The sequence below is a fragment of the Neofelis nebulosa genome, chromosome X (genome assembly GCF_028018385.1).
Source record: "Neofelis nebulosa isolate mNeoNeb1 chromosome X, mNeoNeb1.pri, whole genome shotgun sequence".
NCBI classification, from domain to species: Eukaryota; Metazoa; Chordata; class Mammalia; order Carnivora; family Felidae; genus Neofelis; species Neofelis nebulosa.
The window spans coordinates 70,926,115-70,947,656 of NC_080800.1; the positions used below are offsets into that span (position 1 = coordinate 70,926,115).

The following is a 21,542-nucleotide window of genomic DNA, read 5'->3' on the forward strand; positions in this document are numbered from 1 at the left end:
GATTGTGTGTGTGTGTGTGTGTGTGTGTGTGTGTGTGTGTGTGTGTGTGTAATCTTCTCATGAGAATCTTTACAGTAGCCAACACATATCTGGACAGTATCTTAAAGGAAACAAACTTTCAACGGCTATTATGGGCAGTGAAGGGTGAAGACAAACTCCCTGTCAACAGGCCCCTCCCTGCACATTGTACGCCAAGAGCTACGTCATAGAAACTCCCGGAAATGCACCAGGCTCTAGGGGCAACGCATGCGCAGTGCGGGGCAGTTGAGAACTCCCTTTTCCAGACCCAGCTGCCGGTTGGTAGCTGTGGGGAACTTCTCCCCGCGGCCTCAAGCTGAGAGGGTAGGGAAAAAGGCAAGTAACAAGACTGCTTACTGTAGCCCTTGCTTGGGGCTGTAGAGGCAGGTGTTTCCTTTTCTGAAGAGCCTCTCTTCGAAAGCCCTAACTGGCGATGCGGTCTGACAGGAATGAGGGTACCTCTCGATGGGAGGTGGCTTACAGTAACTAACAGGGAGGAGGGGCGGGTTTAGTGTGAGGGTGACCACGCAGCCCCTGACCCCACCCCCAGGCTCATGTGGTAAGGCCGCCTTGGCCTTCAACCTCAGCTCTGAGCCTCACATTGTAAATGGAGGTCCTGATAAACTAGTGGCCAACCTTTGGGTGGGGACAGGGCTGGAAAACTGTCTTATGAAAAACCAAGATGGAAAAAGGGTGTGCAGGAGGGTTAAATTGGCCAACTGACAGCTCACTGAGAGTTGGCAGATTGGTTGATGCTCGTGAAAATCTTCAGAGACTCCTTCCCAGGAACAGCATGAGGCAGAACTAGGACAAAAATAGGAGTAAGAACAAGAGTTCAGAAAAGGTTGACCTCAACTAAACATGAGGAAAAATTCCCAAATAATTTTACCTGTTGGCAAGCTTATGCTGCTGCCTCATCAAGCTCTGTGCCACTTCTGTGAAAGCTATTCCAACTGTCGAATTCCAACCTTTTGGTTAGATATCACCTCTATGTTTTAAAATCCCCTGAGTGGATGATTCTCCCTTTATAGTAATAATATAATAATCCATCTCAGCATTATTTATATTATTCTGTTATGGAAAAAGAAATTCACCATGCTCAGAATGGCTGATGATATAATTTAGAATTGTTTGTTTTGAATCTTATTACTTTATTGTCTGTGATATGGATAATAGGATTTCTGTGGTTGTGCCTTTAAAATACATTAGGCTTAATTAAAATGCTAACACTTAGGGGACATTTAGCGTCTAGTTTATCCCCCTACATAGTCCTATAGACCCAAGCCTTTCAACATAAAGGAATGTAATTGAAAAAAAAAATAAAGCTAGTCAACATTTATAAAAATAGACACTGAAGTGTTGAGGAGGGAATTTTTCCACTATCTTATCTCATTAACTTTTACTTATTTTTGGTGTTTATTTTACAAGTTTTGTTTACCTCCTTTCCTTTCTCCCCCCTTTTTTTGTTTTTAAGCAAAAAACAAAAGTTTTTTAGCTGAGAGTTTTTAAACCCGAGATGAAACACCTTGGCCAATATTTTGCATAAACATCTATAGGTAATTATAAGAAGAGAAAGTAGGCACTAGTTCTCTGAATTGAATTTAAAGGAATAGGGATTTATAAGAAGAGAAAATAGGCACTAGTCCTCTGAACTGAATTTAAATTAAGAAAGCAATGCAAGTTGGAAAGACCAAACAAACAAAAAGAGAGAAAAAAAAAGTCATTTAGGTAGATTCAAGAAATAATGTAAATGTTAAATAGCAAAAAAAAAAAAAAGAAAAACAAAACAAACAAAAAAAAAGCAAACAAAAAACCCCCACAAAAAACAAAAAAATAGAGAAACCACTGCACACCAAACCCCCTTTCCTCAAAATTAGAGGACTTTAAGTGATGTTGTACAATTATATAAAACACAACCACATCTTTTAATCAATGAAATTTCCTCTGCCTGACACATAGTAAGTGCATCATTACCCATTTGTTGAATATGCTTGAAGGAAATGCAACTTTTGCCTGTTTAACCAAGTCTCTGCTGAATGCAAGAACTTCACTATGTATTTCTGTCTATTAACTTTTATTTTATTTTTTCAGAATAACTGAAACCTATTGGAGATTCACTTCACCGCTGGAGGCTACCCAAATCTTCTTTCCTCTATCCACCACCCACACTGTGTACAGCCTCTCCTACCCTCACACCTCAGGTGAAGGTGAAATCAGAGAATGATCAGCAATTTGCTCGTGTTGCCAATTTCATCATGAATTTTAAGACTACAGATAATCTGACTGTAAGCATCAGGATTCTTTCAGATCTTCCTATTCCCCTAGCAGCTCTCATTTTCAGTCTGAGCTTGTCCACCAAGTATATAACCCTAATGCTTGATTGGAAGTTCTAGAACTGTAACAAATTGGAGTTTCAAAACTACCAGGTAACCACATGTGGCTATTTAAATTTCAATGAATTAAAATTAAATAAAATTAGGAATTGTGTTCCTAAGTCTCACTGGCCACATTTTACATGCCATATGTGGTCAGTAGCTACTATATTGAATAGTGCAGATGTAGAATATTCCAACATTGCAGGAAGTTATGTTGGACAGTGCCGCTTTAGAAAGTTTGTCTGCCCCTTGTCATTTCTTCAGTTTAAAAGATATTCAGATTAAAATCCAATTTTCTTGAGGGGCAAGATAAAAGTAAACACAAATATGCTGTAGTAGTTCAAGAAGTGCTATGAAAGGCAGGGCCTGAGTTAATTGGCTGAGTGAAGAGGATGATAAAACATGGCAGCCCACACATCTAATATGGTCCTACTTCTTTTGTCTGGGAAAGTGCTACCCATATTCAAGTTTTTTTCAGAAGTGGACTTAGCTGTGATTGTAGACCATTTGTTTAATGTGAAAATCAATGATTTACATTTGCAAAGCATTTCTATATACAAGGTCATAAAATTTAGTTTAAAGATGGTAAAATGGAAGGGGAGAACAATTGATTTTTCCAGAATTATCACAATTACACAATATTACTTTTAAAATTGTCATTACTATGTACTTTGTATCTTGGTTTCAAAAGCTGAGTAATATAGGTAAGGAAAACTGAAAGCTGCAACAAATTGGAGTTTCAAAACTACCAGGACTAATAATGATTCACATTTCCATAATGAATGTTTTATATTTTAGAAAGTGTTCTCCTTCCCATTTGTTTTTCTTTCCATAGGTCTCACAAGACACTCCTGATGTAGGCAGGGAAGATATTATTATTTTTCTCTCAAGGTTCTTTTCTGTCTAGTTTGGCTTAACTCAGATGCCACCTGCTGCGTGAAGCTATTTCTTTTCCTTGCAGTTAAACATAAACTCCTTAGCACTTATTCTGTATAGTACTTGTCTTAATGCCGTTCATGTGCTTTTTACATTTCTTAATAGATTCACAATTTTTGTTTGACAGAAGTTGTATCAGGTTTATATTTGGTTTTTATTTTTTTGCCTTTTCAATTTTATCTCATTGAGGTAAAATTTACATAACAAAATTAACAGTTTTAAAGTGTGCAATTCAGAGGTATTTAATATATTCACTATGTTGTACAACCATCACTTTTATCTAGTTCCAAAACATTTTCATCACCCCAAAAAGGAGCCTTGTACCCATTAAACAGTTTCTCTTCCCTATCTCTCCCCGGCTTCTAGCAACCACTAATCTTTCTGTGTCTATGTATTTACCTATACTGAATTTTCCAATAAGTGGAATCAGACAATATGCAACCTTATGTATCTGGCTTCTCTCACTTAGCATAATGTTTTCAATGTTCATCCACATTGTATCATGTATCAGTACTTCATTCGGATTTATATTTGAGTTTTTGTATTTTACTAAAGAGGTGTGCAATACATACTAATTAGTTAATTGATGGTGGATTATTTTATCCCAAACTCCACACCTGACAGCATATGCTAATATAATGTAGTCTGTATGAACAGATAATGCCTGAACCTGATTAAGTTCTGTTATTTCATTCTTAGCTACTTGGATTATCTAAGCCTTAAATATTAACCACCAGAGGATTTGCTCTATTTATCCATCCTGAGACATGGCACAATCATTTAATCTTTTTCAACAAGATCCTACTGTGACATCCTCTCCTACTGAAGTTCGTGTGTGGATAGAAGGTAAGATGTTTAACTCTGCACATCACTTCTCATCTTTTGCAGGCTCAGCTGACAAGATTTCACATGTTATTTTGCAGTCTCTTACAGAAAATGCTTCAATATTAAACACTTGAACCTTAAATCTGTAATTTTAAGTTCTTAACATTGTTTTAATAAACACATCCCAAGAATAATTTCCTTGCCTTGATTAATATCTTTTTTGTATGAATATTGGAATTAATGTATTATTATTACTTAACATATTAATGTGGTTATATGTGAATATTAGAAGCAACCAAATATTCTAAAATAATGACATTAGATAAACAGTAAAACACACTACTTAAAAGATATGATTTACATTCTTCTATTGGAATGAGCCATTGCTGACTGAAGAGGATGGATTTTATAAAGGAATAGATGCAATGAAAGGAAGAGTAAAATGCAATTAATTTAAATAATTTTATTATTAATTATAATTTATTACATTTAATATATAGTTTACATTTGAGAGCAAAGGCTATGCCTGCTTCTATCACTTACTGTTTGCATTAATAGTTACTAAAATAATAATATATCCAATGATTTAAGAGGTAGGAAAGATCCAAAGTGTTCTTTATTGCCAGCTGTCTTTATTAGCATCATGCTAAGGAGCACTTTAGGAAAGATTGGCGATGTTTACCACTTTTAATTACAGAAACTCTTCTAAAGATGATACTATGAAGCTTTGCTCTATTGCAGTGTTTTCTTTATGTATAGCTGGTTTAGCATATTCTGTTGTGTTAAGTATAATGGATTAGACACTACATAGATGATTTATCATTACAGAATTATAGTATCTTTTTAAATTTTATTTCCCCATCCATAAAATTCAGTGCAGTAAGATTTCCCTCCCAATACATTGAATTCATACAGTTTTATAGCGTGATATATGTGAAAATTTATTATAAAGTAATTTCAATTATGTGAATAAAATTATTTTAATGCAGAGGAATTTCAAATGAAAAATAAACTCCACGTTTTCTTGAATCATGCTTTAATCCTAACTTTTATCATTTTTAACATCAGGAAACTTAAATATTCTTTCATCACCCTCACTAACTTAGGGAATAAAGTATTGGTTCCTGCCTTTGGAAGGAAATTCCAGGTTTTCTTAGCTGCATTGTTATTTTTTTCTGAGTAATTGCTTTTAAACTTCAGGCCTTTGCATTTGCAAAGGTAGCATTATTTTCAGTAGCATTTGCAAACTACTGAAAATAATACTAATTCAAGAAGAAATGTCTTCTTTCCCCTGTGATTCCATAATATTTCCTTTGCTTTTCAAAGCATTTTGTGCCTATCACTGTATTTGTGTGTGTGTGTGTTTCATCTTTTCGCTATCAAATTGAAAATAGTTTAAAGGCAAAGTGTAATATTTTACTTATCTTTGTATCTCTGACAACACTCAGCACAATACCTTGCAAAGAATATGTACTTAGCAAATATTTTTATTATTACAAAATAATGACTTTAATATTCCAGTTCTCATTTTTTCCTATAAAATTGGCCTAATGCCCAAAAACTTTCAGGTTGCCACTCTTAGTTAACTTTTGTTTGGTGATATTGGCATATTCTTAAAACAATAATTATAAAAGAAAGTAATTTTAAATAAGCAGGCTATGAATTATAGATACCAGACCTCAATACCTCATTGGTATCCTAGCTTGAATTTGGTGTTTGATTAGTGGTAAGTTACAAAATTATTTTTTTAAAAAAAACAGTTTCTGTTATATGGACAGAAAACCAAAGATGATTATAACAATTTGACTTACTGGAGACCTTTTCACACAGTTAATTTAGAGGGAAAAACCTAGAGCAGTCTAGCACTATTAAAACTGAGAATGCCAGAGGGTTTTTGTATTTTTTGAGTAAATACCCAGTAGTGTAATTACTGTTCAATTTTTAATGTTTTGAGGAACCCCCATACTATTTTCCAGAGTGGCTGCACCATTTTGCATTCGCACGAACAGTGCAAGAGGTTTCCTTTTTCTCCACATCCTTGCTAATACTTGTTTTCTGTGTTGTTGATTTCAGCCATTATGACTGGTGTGAGGTGATATCTCATTGTAGTTTTGATTTGTATTTCCTTCATGATGAGTGATGTTGAGCATCTTTTCATATGCCTGTTAGCAACATTTTTATAGATATGTTTTCTGAGGCAAGAGAAATTAAAGCAAAAATAAACTATTGGGACGACATCAAATAAAGGTCTTATGCACAGGAAAGGAAACAATCAACAAAACTAAAAGACAACCTACTGAATGGGAGAAGATGTTTGCAAATGACATGTCCAATGAAACATTAGTATCCAAAATATATTTGTTTTTACGAAAAATAATTTTGTGGATTTTAGTACAGAATAGAAAATGTGATTTAAATTTGACAGTTGGAGCATTTGAATCTATTGAAAGAACATAAGCTGAGTTTGGATCCCTAACTTCTAGGCTTGATTGTACCATTAAACCCCATTGTGACTGTAGACAAGCCACTGGGTCATTAGGATTTCTAAAGTTTTTTTTAAATTGATTTTCTCTTTCTTTCTTTCTTTCTTTCTTTCTTTCTTTCTTTCTTTCTTTCTTTCTCTTTTTTCTTTCTTTGTCTTTCTTTCTTTCCTTCCTTCTCAAACTGGCAACACACATATGTATGTCTGAGAGGTATATTGCAATGAAAAATAATAATCAGTAATAACAAGTATTTGGAGAAGGTTAAGTACAAAATAAATGTGACAAGTATTTTATCATTGTTCTACTTATGTTTATCCAACTATCAATTCAACTATTGTTATTGTTATGCTAGTGTTACACTGTCAGAAGCACCAACATATTGTTACTATTTATGGACTCTTGGATCTTACAGGTTTAGAAGGTTGTTAGATCTATCTATATGTGGATTTTAATAGCAAAGCCAGGTATACCTCAACTTAGAAAACATTGATTAGGGGATAATTTTCATTAAGAATATATTTGTTTGTCTGGAAAAGATGAATTAAGGTGGAGAGCTTGCAAAATTAGTAAATTAGGAAAGATCATAATAACGGGCCGTGAGGGCCTCTCCCTTCATTGATGATGTACATGCATATTGTCAAAATCATAAGCTATACAGGGTGTATTTGATAGGGGGATCATTCTGCTATAGTGACTATGACAACAGTGAGTTTATTATTCTGGAAGATACCTGTGAATGAGCAGAGGGCTCATATAAGTTGAGAATGGTAGGTATCAAAACATCAAGAAAGAGACAAAATAACTGTTATAGCTTATTCCCTGAAATAATAAAAATACATATATAGATTTTGGAAAAGGTTGAGTACAAATCACCAGTTATGAAATCTGATGCAGTAACAAGAGAGAAAATTTTTATTTGTGGGTAAAATTCTTTCAAGTGATTCTTAGATTACATTTCACAAATAACTGGCTGTGCTGTCTTTATCTCACATGTGAGGCTAGTATTGAGTAGTAGGATAGTGATAGACACCCAGGGGAAAAAAAAGATGTCACCCTTCCTTGTCTCTATCATTGTTCAAGCTCTGGGTATGGAGATTTGGTCCTGATAATTAATACTGAGTTGGAATGACTAAAACTGCTATTTAGAGACCACCTATACCAGATTTACCATAGTAAGTTATTTACATTCAAATTGTAAGTTAGGCACTTGGGGAGCTGCTTTCAGAGTTCCAAATGCTATTGCTGGGTATGTTGATGTAATTGTTTTATTTAACAGTCTGTTAGAGATCCCAGCAACCTATGCTATTGCACAGAGGATGATTTCTTAAACATTAAGTGTCACAAATCCTAATATCTTTGAAAATCTGATGAAAACCTAGACTCTTTCCTTTAAAATTTACATATATGCTTTCTTTTGCATATCATGACAATCAGACAGTTTATACACCCAGTATTCCAGACCAAGGAACGCTTTCACTAGGTAATGAATCATTAATGTGTGATAAGCAGATCTTTTTTTCCCATTTCTTCTCAACCTTTTCCCATACTTCTAAGCTTATTGCTCAGATTTAGAGCACCTAAACAGTCTCTCCTAACTGAAAAGTTAAAGTTGTATAGTATACATAAAGCAAAAGAAGCATGGAGACATAAAGACTAGGAACAGATTCCTGCCATGAAGAACAGTCACTTCCCTTATTGGTTGCCAGAGTTATCAAGTGGGTAAGAACCACCCATATGTTTATATATCTGCAGTATTTTTACAGTATTAATATCTACCACAGTTTGAAATAATTTGTGTAACTGTTGTTGTTTCTATCAATTTCTTTTTGCCTGCTTGTAGGCTTTTTGCTTTTGCCCTGAATGGTTGATGGAAAACTGACCATATATACAGTAATTTCTCAGTATCTGTTTTAGTTTTCTTCCAAAGCAGATCTTCTTAACATCATCAAAGACTGCATTTCTTCACCAAAAAACATGGCATCATAAGACTTCTGTGCTTTCTTCAATCCCCACCATGCCCTTAACAATCCTGAGCTGAGCTTTTTCACAAAACCAAAGTGATCTATATTTATTTCTGGTAATGGTCTGTGGGTAAGAGGACTGAAAATATCTGAATATCCAGTATATAAATTGAATAGTGAGTCCCTATTGAAAAGAATAATATTTATTTGTAGAATCCAATCTTTCCCCTCAGTCAGAATGGAAACTAAAGGTCTCAGTTGTTTTTTTTTTTTTAATATATTTTACATTTTAGGGCAATTTTAGGTTTATAGCAAAATAAAGCAGAAAATGTAGAGCATTCTCATATATTCCCTGTTCCTCCATGTGCACAGTCTCCCCCACCATCAACATTCCAAGCCACAGTGATGCATTTGTTACAATTGATCTAGCTACACTGACACATCATTAACACCCAAAATGATAATTTACATTAGGGTTCACTCTTGGTATTGTACGTACTGTGGGTTTTGACAAATGTATGGCATGTACCTACATTGTAGTATCATATAAAATAGCGCCCCCAAAAGTCTCTGAACTCTGTTTATTCATTCCCCTTTTCACCTGAAGGGAAGGAAAAATTCTTCCTCTACCCTTCAACTGAATTGAATTAAATTTACATAAGACAGGTTAACAGGAATAAAAAAAAATGGAAAGTTTTGTTACTTGTGCAAAGAGATGCAATATTGAAATTGAGACCTAAAGAAATGACCAAGGCAGGTAGTTCTTATACTCTTTAGACAAAGAGACAATAAACTTGTGAGGAAATGACAGAATAAAGGAAACAGATGACAGATGTTTTGGAACTTCAATCCCTAAGGCATTCCAAGTATTTGGGCTGAGGTACTAGATTAGTTAAAAAGGAACACAGTTTGTTCCTGTAGCTTTCTCAGCTTTAGAGTTACTATCTCTGATAATAAGAATGTCTTTTTACTTCTTACTACAGCCAGAGTACTTTTCATATGAGAGATTTATTTCCTGCTTTTGTGGGACAGGGGAGGGTCTGAGTGTCCTTGCACTGGCTGTTAAGTAACTTTTATTTTAAATAATCCGTATGTCAAAGTGGCACACTGAGGTGGCCTGCCCTTGGCCCCTACACAACCTAACCATTGGTAACTACTTATCTTTTTACTGTCTCCATAGATTCGCCTTTTCCAACATGTCTTGTAGTTGGAATCATACACTATGCAACCTTTTCAGATTAATTTCTTTCACTTAGTTACATGCTTTTTAAGGATGTTCCATATCTTTTCATGGTTTGATAGGTCATTTCTTTTTTTTATTAGTTTCAATATTTAGGCTTATTTTTTTTTTCCAGAATGAGGTTAAGTAACAATTTAAATAATTATCAGGTTGTATAAATTAACATCCATTCAGATAAAACATTGCTGCTTAAAAGTGGCTATATTTTGTAAGTAATAAATATATTTTATGTTTAAGCTAACAGGCACCATCTTGAGAGCAGAAAAGGGTTTTTTTAGCCAGTAAATAAATTACATTCAAGAAAACAAGATGTTTATATATGAAATATGATATTATGATATATCCTTAAATGCTTTTCTTCACATAGCACCCAAACTTCCCAAATGTCTAGAAAGTATCTCCCAAAATATAACTCATAACTTAAGTCATAAAAATAAAGGCCAAGAAAAATCAATTTAAGACAAAAATTTACATTCCCACCTCATATGTGGAACTTGAGAAAGTTAACAGAAGACCATTGGGGAAGAGAAGGGGAAAAAATAAGTTCAAACAGAGAGGGAGGCAAACCATAAGAGATTCTTAAATACAGAGAACAAACTGAGGTTATGGGGGCAGAAGGGAAAATGGGTGATGGGCATTGAGGAGGGCACTTGTTGGGATGAGCAATGGGTTTTGTATGTAAGCGATGAATCACAGGAATCTACCCCCAAAGCCAAGAGCACACTGTATACACTGTGTTAGCTAACTTGACAATAAATTATATTTAAAAAAAGACAAAAATTTACAGTTTATATTCTTAATTCTCCATTCAATAAAATATCAATGGCAAATTTATTGAAAGTAAATTAACTGTATATATGCAATTTGTTAGTGCTGAAAATCTGAAATATATATTTTTAAAACTCTCTTTATCTAAGGTCTTAAAATATTGCATCTCTGGTGGCAAACCCGATAACCATCAAGCATTTTATTTCCCTAGTTTTCATTCTTTCACTCCCACCTCTACCCCTTTATCCTTTAACACCCATCCATTATTTTTGTTTGTTTGCTTTTGGTAAATACACTTATATCCCAACACAAAACACTGACAATACTCCTTGGTAAACAAGGAAATCCCAGAACAGTCCAAGCCTACAGCTTTGCTCCCAAAGTGTGGCACAGGCTAAAGGACAGGGAAAAGAAAACAAGCAATGACCCTTATTGATGCAATCAGAATTCTCCTGAGAATCCACAACTGTTTGAAAATTTGTTGATGTAATCCTGAAGAAAGTTTCAACACATTTTGCATACAAATATCAGAGAGTAAGTCTTTTTTTAAAAAAAAATTTTTTTAATTTATTTTTGAGAGAGACAGAGCACGAGTGGGAGAGGGGCAGAGAGTGAGGGAGACACAGAATCTTAAGCAGGCTCCAGGCTCTGAGCTGTCAGTACAGAGCCCAATGCAGAGCTCGGACGCAGAAACTGCAAGATCATGACCTGAGCTGAAGTCAGACGCTTAACCTACTGAGCCATCCAGGCGCCCCAGAGAGTAAGTCTTTAATAATTTTCTATGTATTTCTGCCAAAGCAATGGAAAACACAAAAGTCTTTTCATCAGAGAGGTTAGCATATATGTCAATTACCTTTTCCTGTTTCTCTCTTCCTCATGCTTTTTTGTTTTGTTTAGTTTTGTTTTTTGTTTTTCTTAGGTGTTTTTGTTTTGTTCTTGGCAGGTGCAATTTTGGGTCTTCCTCTTCCTCGTCTGATATGATCTGAATGGCTGTTACTTGAGACCTCTTTCTGTTTTCTAAATCTTTATTTACTGTAGAATTTATCTTCTCTCACTTAACTCTCTCTTTTCACCTTACCTTGGCCTCATGCTTGTTTTCTGCAGAAGGTGGTGATTTTTCTGGGTCTTTTGCATTTAAAAGTTTTCTGCTAATATGTAACCACAGAGACATGATTTACATGCAACAGGAATCTGTTGGTCACACTCTGGGCACCATTTGGTGGTCATCTTAACTTTTTTTACTTGAGTTGCAGACATGCTCCTCTCGCAGCAGCAGCAGCAGTGGCTGATAGCTCATTTCTTTTTACTGCTGGATAATAATTCATTGTCTGAATGCCCTAAAGTTTATTCATTCATCTATTGAAAGACAACTTGATTGCTACCAATTTTTAGCAATTGGAAATAAAGATGTTATAAACATTTGTGTGCACGTTTTTGTGTGAATGTGTTTTCAACTACTTTGAGTAAATACCAAGGAATGTCATTGCTAGGATCTTATGGTAAAATATGTTTAATTTTGTAAGAAACTGTCAAACTGTCTTCCAAAGTGCCTGTATCATTTTGCAATCTCATCAGAAATGGTGAGAGCTCCTGTTGCTTCACATCCTCATATTTATTGTTGTAGTTTTTAAATATTTTATTTAAATTCCAGTTAGTTAACACATAGTTTAATATTTGTCTCAGGTGCACAATTTAGGGATTCAACACTTATAAACAACACCTGGGGCTCACTGCAAGTGCACTCCTTAATCCCCATCACCTGTTTGACCCATCTGCCCCCCCCCCCCCCAACATACCTACCCTCTGGTAACCATCAGTTTGTTGTCTGTAGTTAAGGGTCTGTTTCTTGGTTTGCTTCTCTCTAACTCTTGTTTCCCCCTCCCTTTACTCGTTTGTTTCTTAAATTCTACCTATGAGTGAAATCATAATGTATTTGTCTTTCTCTGAATGACTTATTTTGCTTAGCATAATACTGTATAGCTCCACCCATGTCATTGCAAATAGCAAGGGTACATTCTTTTTTATGTCTAAGTAATATTCTATTGCATGTGTATACATATACACACACACACCATGTCTTCTTTATCCATTCATCAATCAATGGACATTTGGGCTATTTCCAAAATGTGGCTATTATATATAATGCTGCTGTAAACATTGGGGTGCATGTATCCCCTTGAATTAGTATTTTTATATTCTTTGGATAAAAACTCAGTAGTGAAATTGCTGGATTGTAGGATAGTTCCATTGTTAACATTTTGAATAACCTAGATACTGTTTTTCACTTTCCTACACCATACACAAAAATAGATTAAAAATGCATTAAATACCTAAATGCGAGACAAGAAACCATTAAAATCCTAGAGCAAAACACAGGCAGTGCCCTCTTTGTCATTGGCTGTAGCAACCTCATATTAGATATGTCTTCTGAGGCAAGGGAAACAAAAAAAATAAAGTATTGGGAATTCATTAAAATTAAAAGTTTCTGCACAGTGAAGGAAGCAATCAATAAAACTAAAAGGTAACATACAGAATGGGAGAAAATATTTGCAAATGACCTAAGAAAGGGTTAGAACTCCAAGTATATAAAGCACTTATAAAATGCAACACCCTAAAAATGAGCAATCCAATTAAAATATTGGCTGAAGAGGGGCACCTGGGTGGCTCAGTTGGTTAAGCATCCAACTTCGGCTCAGGTAATAATCTTGTGGTTCCTGAGTTCGAGCTTCACATCGTACTCTGTGCTGACAGCTCAGAGCCTGGAGCCTGCTTCGGATTCTGTGTCTCCCTCTCTCTCTGTCCCTCCCATGCTCATGTTCTATCTTTCTCAAAAATAAATAAACATTAAATTTAAAAAAAATGGGCAGAACGCATGAATAGAAATTTTTCCAAAGAAGACTACACATAGCCAACAGATACATGAAAAGATGCTCAGCATCACATGTTTGTTCTTATCAGTGGTTTGATTTGGAGCATTCTGATAGGTGTGTAGTGGTATCTCAAAGGTGTTTTCATTTACAGTTCCCTAATGTTTTTGAAAAGACTATTCTTTCTCCATTTTATTGCTTTTGCTCCTTTGACCAGTTAACTATATTTTGTGGGTCTGTTTCTGGGCTGTTCTGTTCTATTGATCTATTTGTTGTTGTTGTTGTTGTTGTTGTTATTGTTGTTGTTGTTTCACCAATTTCACTCTATCATGATTACTGCAATTTTATAGTAAGTGTTTAAGTCAGTGTCAGTCTGTCAACTTTTTCCCCTTTGATATTGTGTTGGCTATTCTGGATCTTTTATCATTCCATATAAACTTTAGAATTTGTTGATATCCACAAAATAACTCGCTGAAATTTTTATTGGGATTATATCAAACCTATATATATATATCAATTTGGGAAGAACTGATATCTTGACAATATTGAATCTTCCTGTCTCTAAACATGGAATATCTCTTCATGTATTTAGTCCTTTGATTTTGTTGATCAGAATATTGTAGTTTTCCTCATATAGATCTTTTATATATTTTGTTAGATTTATACCTAAGTATTTAATTTATTGAAGTGCTAATATAAATGGTACTGTGTTTTTAATTTCAAATTCCATTTGTCCATTGATGGTATATAGGAAAGTAATTGATTTTTGTGTATTAACCTTGTATCCTTCAACCTTGCTACAATTGTTTGTTAGTTCCAGTTTTCTTTTACAGATTTTGTTATATCTATACCTATTTCATTTTTTGGAGTCCTTAATATAAATGGCATTGTATTTTAAATTTCAGATTCCACTTGTTAATTTCTGGTATATAGGAAAGTGGTTGACCTTTGTATAGTATCTTGTATCCTGCAAACTTGTTAGAATCATTTATTACCAGGTTTTTTTTTTCAATTCTTTTGGGTTTTCTGTATAAACAGCATGTCATCTGTGAACAGAGTTTTATTTCTTTCTTCCCAATCTGTATATTTTTTATTTCCCTTTTTTCTCTTATTGCATTGTCTAAGACTTCCACCTTGATGTTGATAGGAGTGATATGAAGGGACATCCTTGCCATGTTCCTGATCTTAGGGGAAAAGCTTAGAGTTTCTCACCATTAAGTGAGGTGTTAGCTATACAGCTTTTTGGTAGATGTTCTTTATCAAGTTGAGAAAGTTCCTCTTTATTCATAGTTTGCTCAGAGTTGTATTATGAATTGGTGTTGGATTTTTTCTAATGCTTTTTCTGCATCTTTTGATATAATTGTATGCTTTTTTTTTTCTTTAGACTGTTGATAATATGGGTAACATTCATTGATTTTCAAATATTATACCACTAGCCTTGCATACCTGGGATGATTTCCCTTTATCATGGTGTACATTTATTTTTATACATTATTTGATTCAGTTGGTTAATATTTTGCTGAAGATTTTTGCATCTATGTTCACGAGAGATAACTTGTCTGTTATTTTATTTTGGTGCTTTGTCTGGCTTTGGTATTAGGCAATTCTGGCCTCATAGAATGAGTAGGGAGTATTTCCACTGCTTTTATATTCTGGAAGTGATTGTAGATAATTTGTGTAATTTTTTCCTCAAATAATTTGGCAGTATTCACCAGTGAACCCATTTGGAACTGATGCTTTCTGTTTTGGAAAGTCATTAATTATTGATTCAATTTCTTTAATAAATATAAGCCTATTTAGATAGTCTGCTGTTGTATGAATTTTGGCAGATTGTGTCTCTCAGGAATTTGGTCCATTTTACCTAGTTTATCACCTTTGTGTACATAAAATTGTTCATAGTATTGCTTTATTATGCTTTTAGTGGTAGTGGGATCTATAATGATGTCCCCTCCTTCATTTCTGATATTAATAATTGACTCTTTTTTTAGTTAGCTTGTGTAGATGCTTACCAATTTTATTAATGTTTTCAAAGAACCAATTTTATTAATGTTTTTGGTTTTGTTGATTTTCTCTATTGATTTCTTATTTTTAAATCATAATTTATGCTCTAGTTTTTATTAATTAATTTTTTCTGCTTACCTTGGATTAACTTTTACTTTTCTTTTTCTAGTTTCCTAACATGGAAACTTAGATTATTTAGTTTAGATATTTATTTTTTAATGTACGCATTCAATGCTCTAAATTTTTCTCTAAACACTGCTTTCACTGTATCTCACAAATATTTATTTATGTTTTATTATTTATTTATTTATTTATTTTTGAGAGACAGAGAGTGCACATGCATGCACAGGGGGAGGGGCAGAAAGATAGAGACACAGAGAATCTGAAGCAGATGCCACGCTGTCAGCACAGAGTCTGATGTGGGGCTTGATCTCAGGAACCATGAGATTATGATCAACAGTTGATCTGAAATCAAGAGTATGATCTGAAATCAAGAGTTGGACGCTTAACCTACTGAGCCACCCAACTGCCCCATTTCACAAATATTTATAAGGTGTATTTTCACTTTCATTTATTTCAAGATAATTTTTAAATGCATCTGGAGATTTATCTTTTGATCCATGCATTAGAAGTATGCTGTTTAATCTCTAAAATTTTTGAATTTTCCATATATCTTTCAGTTATTGATTCGTAATTTAAGTCCACTGTTGCTTGACAGCAGACATTGTATAACTTTTATTCTTTTAAATGTTTTAAGGTGTATTTGATGATCCCAAATATGGTCTACATCTGGTAAATGCTAAATGAGAGCTTGATAAGAATGTGTATTCTGCTATATTTGAATGCAATAGTCTGTAGATGTCAATTATATCCAGATGATTGATGGTGCTGCTAGTGATTGATGGTGCTCACTAATTTTATGAGGACTGAAATACTCCACTTCAGATAAATGTATGTTGAAGGCTCCAAATATACTATTGGATTTATCTATTTATTCTTGCATTAGATCAGTTTTTGCCACATGTATTTTGATGCTGTAGTATTAGGCCCATAATCATTAAAGATTGTTATGTCCTCTCGCGGAACTGACCTTTGTATTATTATGTTATTCTGCTCTGTCTGAAATTAATATAGCGACTCCAGCTTTATTTTGATTACTGTAAATACAGTATATCTTTCTCCATCCTTTTACTTTTATTCTATATGTTTCTGTATATTTAAGTGTATTTCTGATAGACAACATAATGTTGGATCATGTTTTTTCGTTTGTTCTGACAATGCCTTTTAATTGTTGTATTTACACCATTGAAATTTAAAGCTAATTATTGGTATAGTTTGATTAATATCTCCTGTATTTGTTACTCATTTCTATTTATTACCCTTGTTTTTTTAAATTTGGATTGTCCATTGTGTTTCTACCTTTGTGATTTTAACTAAGCATTTTATATGATTTTATTTTCTCTTCTTAGCTTATCAATTTTATTTTAATTTTTTATAGTTGCTTTAAGTTTTGCAATATATATTTATAATTAACGCAAGTCTGCCTTCTTTTCTTATATCAAAATTTTATTTTATTTTTAATTGTATTTTTTTAAAATTTATATCCAAATTAGTTAGCATATAGTGCAACAATGATTTCATGAGTAGATTCCTTAATGTCCCTTACCTATTTAGATCATCTCCCCTCCCACAACCCCTACAGTAACCCTCTGTTTATTCTCCATATTTAAGAGTCTCTTATGTTTTTCCCTCTCCCTGTTTTTATAATATTTTTGTTTCCCTTCCCTTATGTTCATCTGTTTTGTCTCTTAAAGTCCTCATATGAATGACATCATAAGATATTTGGCTTCCTCTGACTAATTTCGCTTAGCATAATACCCTTCAGTTCCAACCATGTAGTTGCAAATGGCAAGATTTCATGCTTTTTGATTTCCAAGTAATACTCCATTGTGTGTGTGTGTGTGTGTGTGTGTGTGTGTGTATATATATATATATATATATATATATATATATATATATATATATACATACCAATTCTTCTTTATCCATTCATCCATCGATGGACATTTGGGCTCTTTCCATACATTGGCTATTATTGATAGTGCTGCTATAAACATGGGGGTGCATATGTCCCTTCGAAACAGCACACCTGTATCCCTTGGATAAATACCTAGTACTGCAATTGCTAGGTCATAGGGTAGTGCTATCTTTAACTTTTTGAGGAACTTCCATACTGTTTTCCAGAGTGGCTGTACCAGTTTGCATTCCTACCAGCAATGCAAAATAGATCCTCTTTCTCCGCATCCTCGCCAATATCTGTTGTTGCCTGAGTTGTTAATGTTAGCCATTCTGACAGGTGTAAGGTGGTGTCTCATTGTGGTTTGATTTGTATTTCCCTAAGGATGAGTGATTTTGAGCATTTTTCATGTGTCAGTTGCCCATCTGGATGTCTTCTTTGGAGAAGTGTCTACTCATGTCTTTTGCCCATTACTTCTTGTATTATTTGTTTTTTGGGTTTTGAGTTTGATAAGTTCTTTACAGATTTTTTAATATTAAATTTATTGTCAAATTGGTTTCCATAAAACATGCAGTGCTTATCCCAACAAGTGCCATCCTCAAAACACATCACCCACCCTTCTCTCCCTCCCACCACTATCAACCCTCAGTTTGTTCTCAGTTTTCAATAGTCTCTTATGGTTTAGCTGCCTCCCTCTCTAACGTTTTTTCTCCTTCCCCTCCCCCATAGTCTTCTGTTACATTTCTCAGGATCCACATAAGAGTGAAAACATATGGTATCTGTCTTTTTCTGTATGACTTATTTCACTTAGCATAACACTCCCCAGTTCCATCCACGTTGCTACAAAAAGCCATATTTCATTCTCTCTCATTGCCAAGCAGTATTCCACTGTTTATATAAACCACAATTTCTTTATCCATTATTCTGGTGGTGCACATTTAGGCTCTTTTCATAATTTGGCTATTGTTTAAACTGCTGCTATAAACATTGGGGTACAAGTGCCCCTATGCATCAGCACTCCTGTATCCCTTGGGTAAATCCTAGCAGTGCTATTGCTGGGTCATAGGGTAGATCTATTTTTAACTTTTTGAGGAACTTCCACACTGTTTTCCAGAGGAGCTGCACCAGTTTGCATTCCCAGCAGCAGTGCAAGAGGGTTCCCATTTCTCCACATCCTCTCCAGCACATATAGTCTCCTGATTTGTTCACTTTAGCCACTCTGACTTGCGTGATGTGGTATGTGTGTGTGGCTTTGATTTGTATTCCCCTGATGAGCGACGTTGAGCATCTTTTCATGTGCCTGTTGGCCATCTAGATGTCTTCTTTAGAGAAGTGTCTATTCATGTTTTCTGCCCATTTCTTCACTGGATTATTCATTTTTTTGGGTGTGGAGTTTGGTGAGCTCTTTATAGATTTTGGATAATAACCCTTTGTCCAATATGTCATTTGCAAATATCTTTTCCTATACTGTTGGTTGCCTTTTAGTTTTGTTTGTTTCCTTTGCAGTGCAGAAGCTTTTAATCTTCAGGAGGTCCCAATAGTTCATTTTTTCCTTTAATTCCCTGGCCTTTGGAAATGTGTCAAGTAACAAATTGCTGTGGCTGTGGTCAGAGAGGTTTTTTCCTGCTTTCTCTTCTAGGGTTTTGATGGTTTCCTGTCTCACATTCAGGTCCTTTATACATTTTGAGTTTATTTTGTGAATGGTGTGAGAAAGTGGTCTAGTTTCAACCTTCTGCATGTTGCTGTCCAGCTCTCCCAGCACCATTTGTTAAAGAGACTGTCTTTTTTCCATGGGATATTCATTCCTGCTTTGTCAGAGATTAGTTGGTCATACTCTTGTGGGTCCAACTGTGGAGTCTCTATTCTATTGCATTGGTCTATGTGTCTGTTTTTGTGTCAATACCATGCTGTCTTGATGATGACAGCTTTGTAGTAGAGGCTAAAGTCTGGGATTGTGATGCCTCCTGCTTTGGTCTTCTTCAATATTACTTTGGCTATTTGGGGTCTTTTGCGGTTCCATACAAATTTTAGGATTGCTTGTTCTAGCTTCAAGGAGAAGGCTGGCTGAACTTTGGGATTGCATTGAATGTGTAGATAGCTTTCGGTATTATTAATATTTAAACAATGTTTATTCTTCCAGTCCATGAACATGGAATGATTTTCCATTTCTTTATATCTGCTTCAATTTCCTTCATAAGCTTTCTATAGTTTTCAGCATACAGATCTTTTACATCTTTGGTTAGGTTGATTCCTAGGTATTTTATGACTCTTGTTGCAATTGTGAATGGGATCAATTTCTTTATTTGTCTTTCTGTTGCTTCATTATTAGCGGATAAGCATGCAACTGATTTTTGTCCATTGATTTTATATCCTGCGACTTTGCTGAATTCATGTATCAGTTCTAGTAGACTTTTGGTGGAGTCTATTGGGTTTTCCGTGTATAATATCATGTCATCTGCAAAAAGTTAAAGCTTGACTTCATCTTTGCCAATTTTGATGCCTTTGATTTCCTTTGGTTGTCTGATTGCTTATGCTAGCACTAGGGTAGTATTGACATTTTAATAACATTTATGCTTCCAATCCATGAATACGGAATGTTTTTCCCTTTCTTTATATCTTCTTCAATTTCCTTCATAAGCTTTCTATAGTTTTCAGCATACAGATCTTTTACATCGTTGGTTAGGTTTAACCTAGGTATTTTATGATTCTTGGTGCAGTTGTGAATGGGATCAGTTTCATTATTTGTCTTTCTGTTGCCTCATTATTTGAGTATAAGAATACAACTGATATGTGTACATTGATTTTGTATCCTGCAACTTTGTTGAATTAGTGTATCAGTTCTAGCAGACTTTTGGTGGAGTCTTCCAGGTTTTCCATGTATAATATCATGTCATCTGCAAAAAGTGAAAGCTTGACTTCACCTTTGCCAATTTTGATACCTTTGGTTTCCTTTTGTTGTCTGATTGCTGATGCCAGAACTTCCAACTCTGTGTTAAACAACAGCGGTGAGAGCGGACATCCCTGTCATGTTCCTGATCTCAGGGGAAAGCTCTCAGTTTTTCCCCATTGAGCATGATATTAGCTGTGGGCTTTTCATAAATAGCTTTTATGATGTTTTACTATGTTCCTTCTATCCCGACCTTTTTGAGGGTTTTATTAAGAAAGCATGCTGAATTTTGTCAAATGCATTTTCTGCATTGATTGACAGGATCGTATGGTTCTGTTCTTTAGTTTTATTAATGTGATGTGTCACATCGATTGATTTGCGAATGTTGAACCAGCCCTGCAGCCCAGTAATGAAACCCACTTGATCATGGGGAATAATTCTTTTTATATGCTGTTGAATTTGATTTGCTAGTATCTTGTTGAGAATTTTTGCGTCCATATTCATCAGGGATATTGGCCTGTAGTTCTCTTTTTTGCTGGGTCTCTGTCTGGTTTAGGAATCAAAGTAATGCTGGCTTCATAGAATGCGTCTGGAAGTTTTGCTTCCCTTCCTATTATTTGCAACAGCTTCAGAAGGATAGGTATTATCTCTGCTTTAAATGTCTGGTAGAATTCCCCAGGGAAGCCATCTGGTCCTGGTCTCTTATTTGTTGGGAGATCTTTTATAACTGATTCAATTTCTTGCCTGTTATGGATCTGTTAAAGTTTTCTCTTTGTTCCTGTTTGAGTTTTGGAAGTGTGTGGGTGCTTAGGAATTTGTCCATTTCTTCCAGGTTGTCCAGTTTGTTGGCATACAATTTTTCATAGTATTCCCTGATAATTGCTTGCATTTCTGAGGGATTGGGTGTAATAACTCCATTTTCATTCATGATTTTATCTATTTGGGTCATCTCCCTTTTCTTTTTGAGAAGCCTGGCTGGAGGTTTATCAATTTTGTTTATTTTTTCACAAAACCAACTCTTGGTTTAAATGATCTGCTCTACAGTTTTTTAGATTGTGTATTATTTATTTCCGCTCTGATCTTTATAATTTCTCTTCTTCTGCTGGGTTTGGGGTGTCTTTGCTGTTCTGCTTCTATTTCCTTTAGGTGTGTTGTTAGATTTTG

At 34.6% G+C, this 21,542-nt stretch overlaps 1 protein-coding gene and 1 pseudogene across 3 annotated transcripts in view; one reads left to right on the forward strand and one right to left on the reverse strand.

Moving 5' to 3' along the window:
* Window positions 1–289: 289 nt before the first annotated feature.
* Window positions 290–21,542, forward strand: part of LOC131502273 (uncharacterized) — a 439,682-nt gene continuing 418,429 nt past the window's right edge. For all 3 annotated transcript variants that reach the window (XM_058712956.1, XM_058712957.1, XM_058712958.1), the window contains exons 1-3: window positions 290–473; window positions 2,110–2,303; window positions 4,029–4,175. In XM_058712956.1, the coding sequence (XP_058568939.1) occupies window positions 4,097–4,175 (79 nt within the window). In that variant the 5' untranslated portion in view covers window positions 290–473; window positions 2,110–2,303; window positions 4,029–4,096. The remainder of the gene's footprint in view (window positions 474–2,109; window positions 2,304–4,028; window positions 4,176–21,542) is intronic.
* Window positions 11,382–11,863, reverse strand: LOC131502274 (UPF0547 protein C16orf87 homolog; annotated as a pseudogene).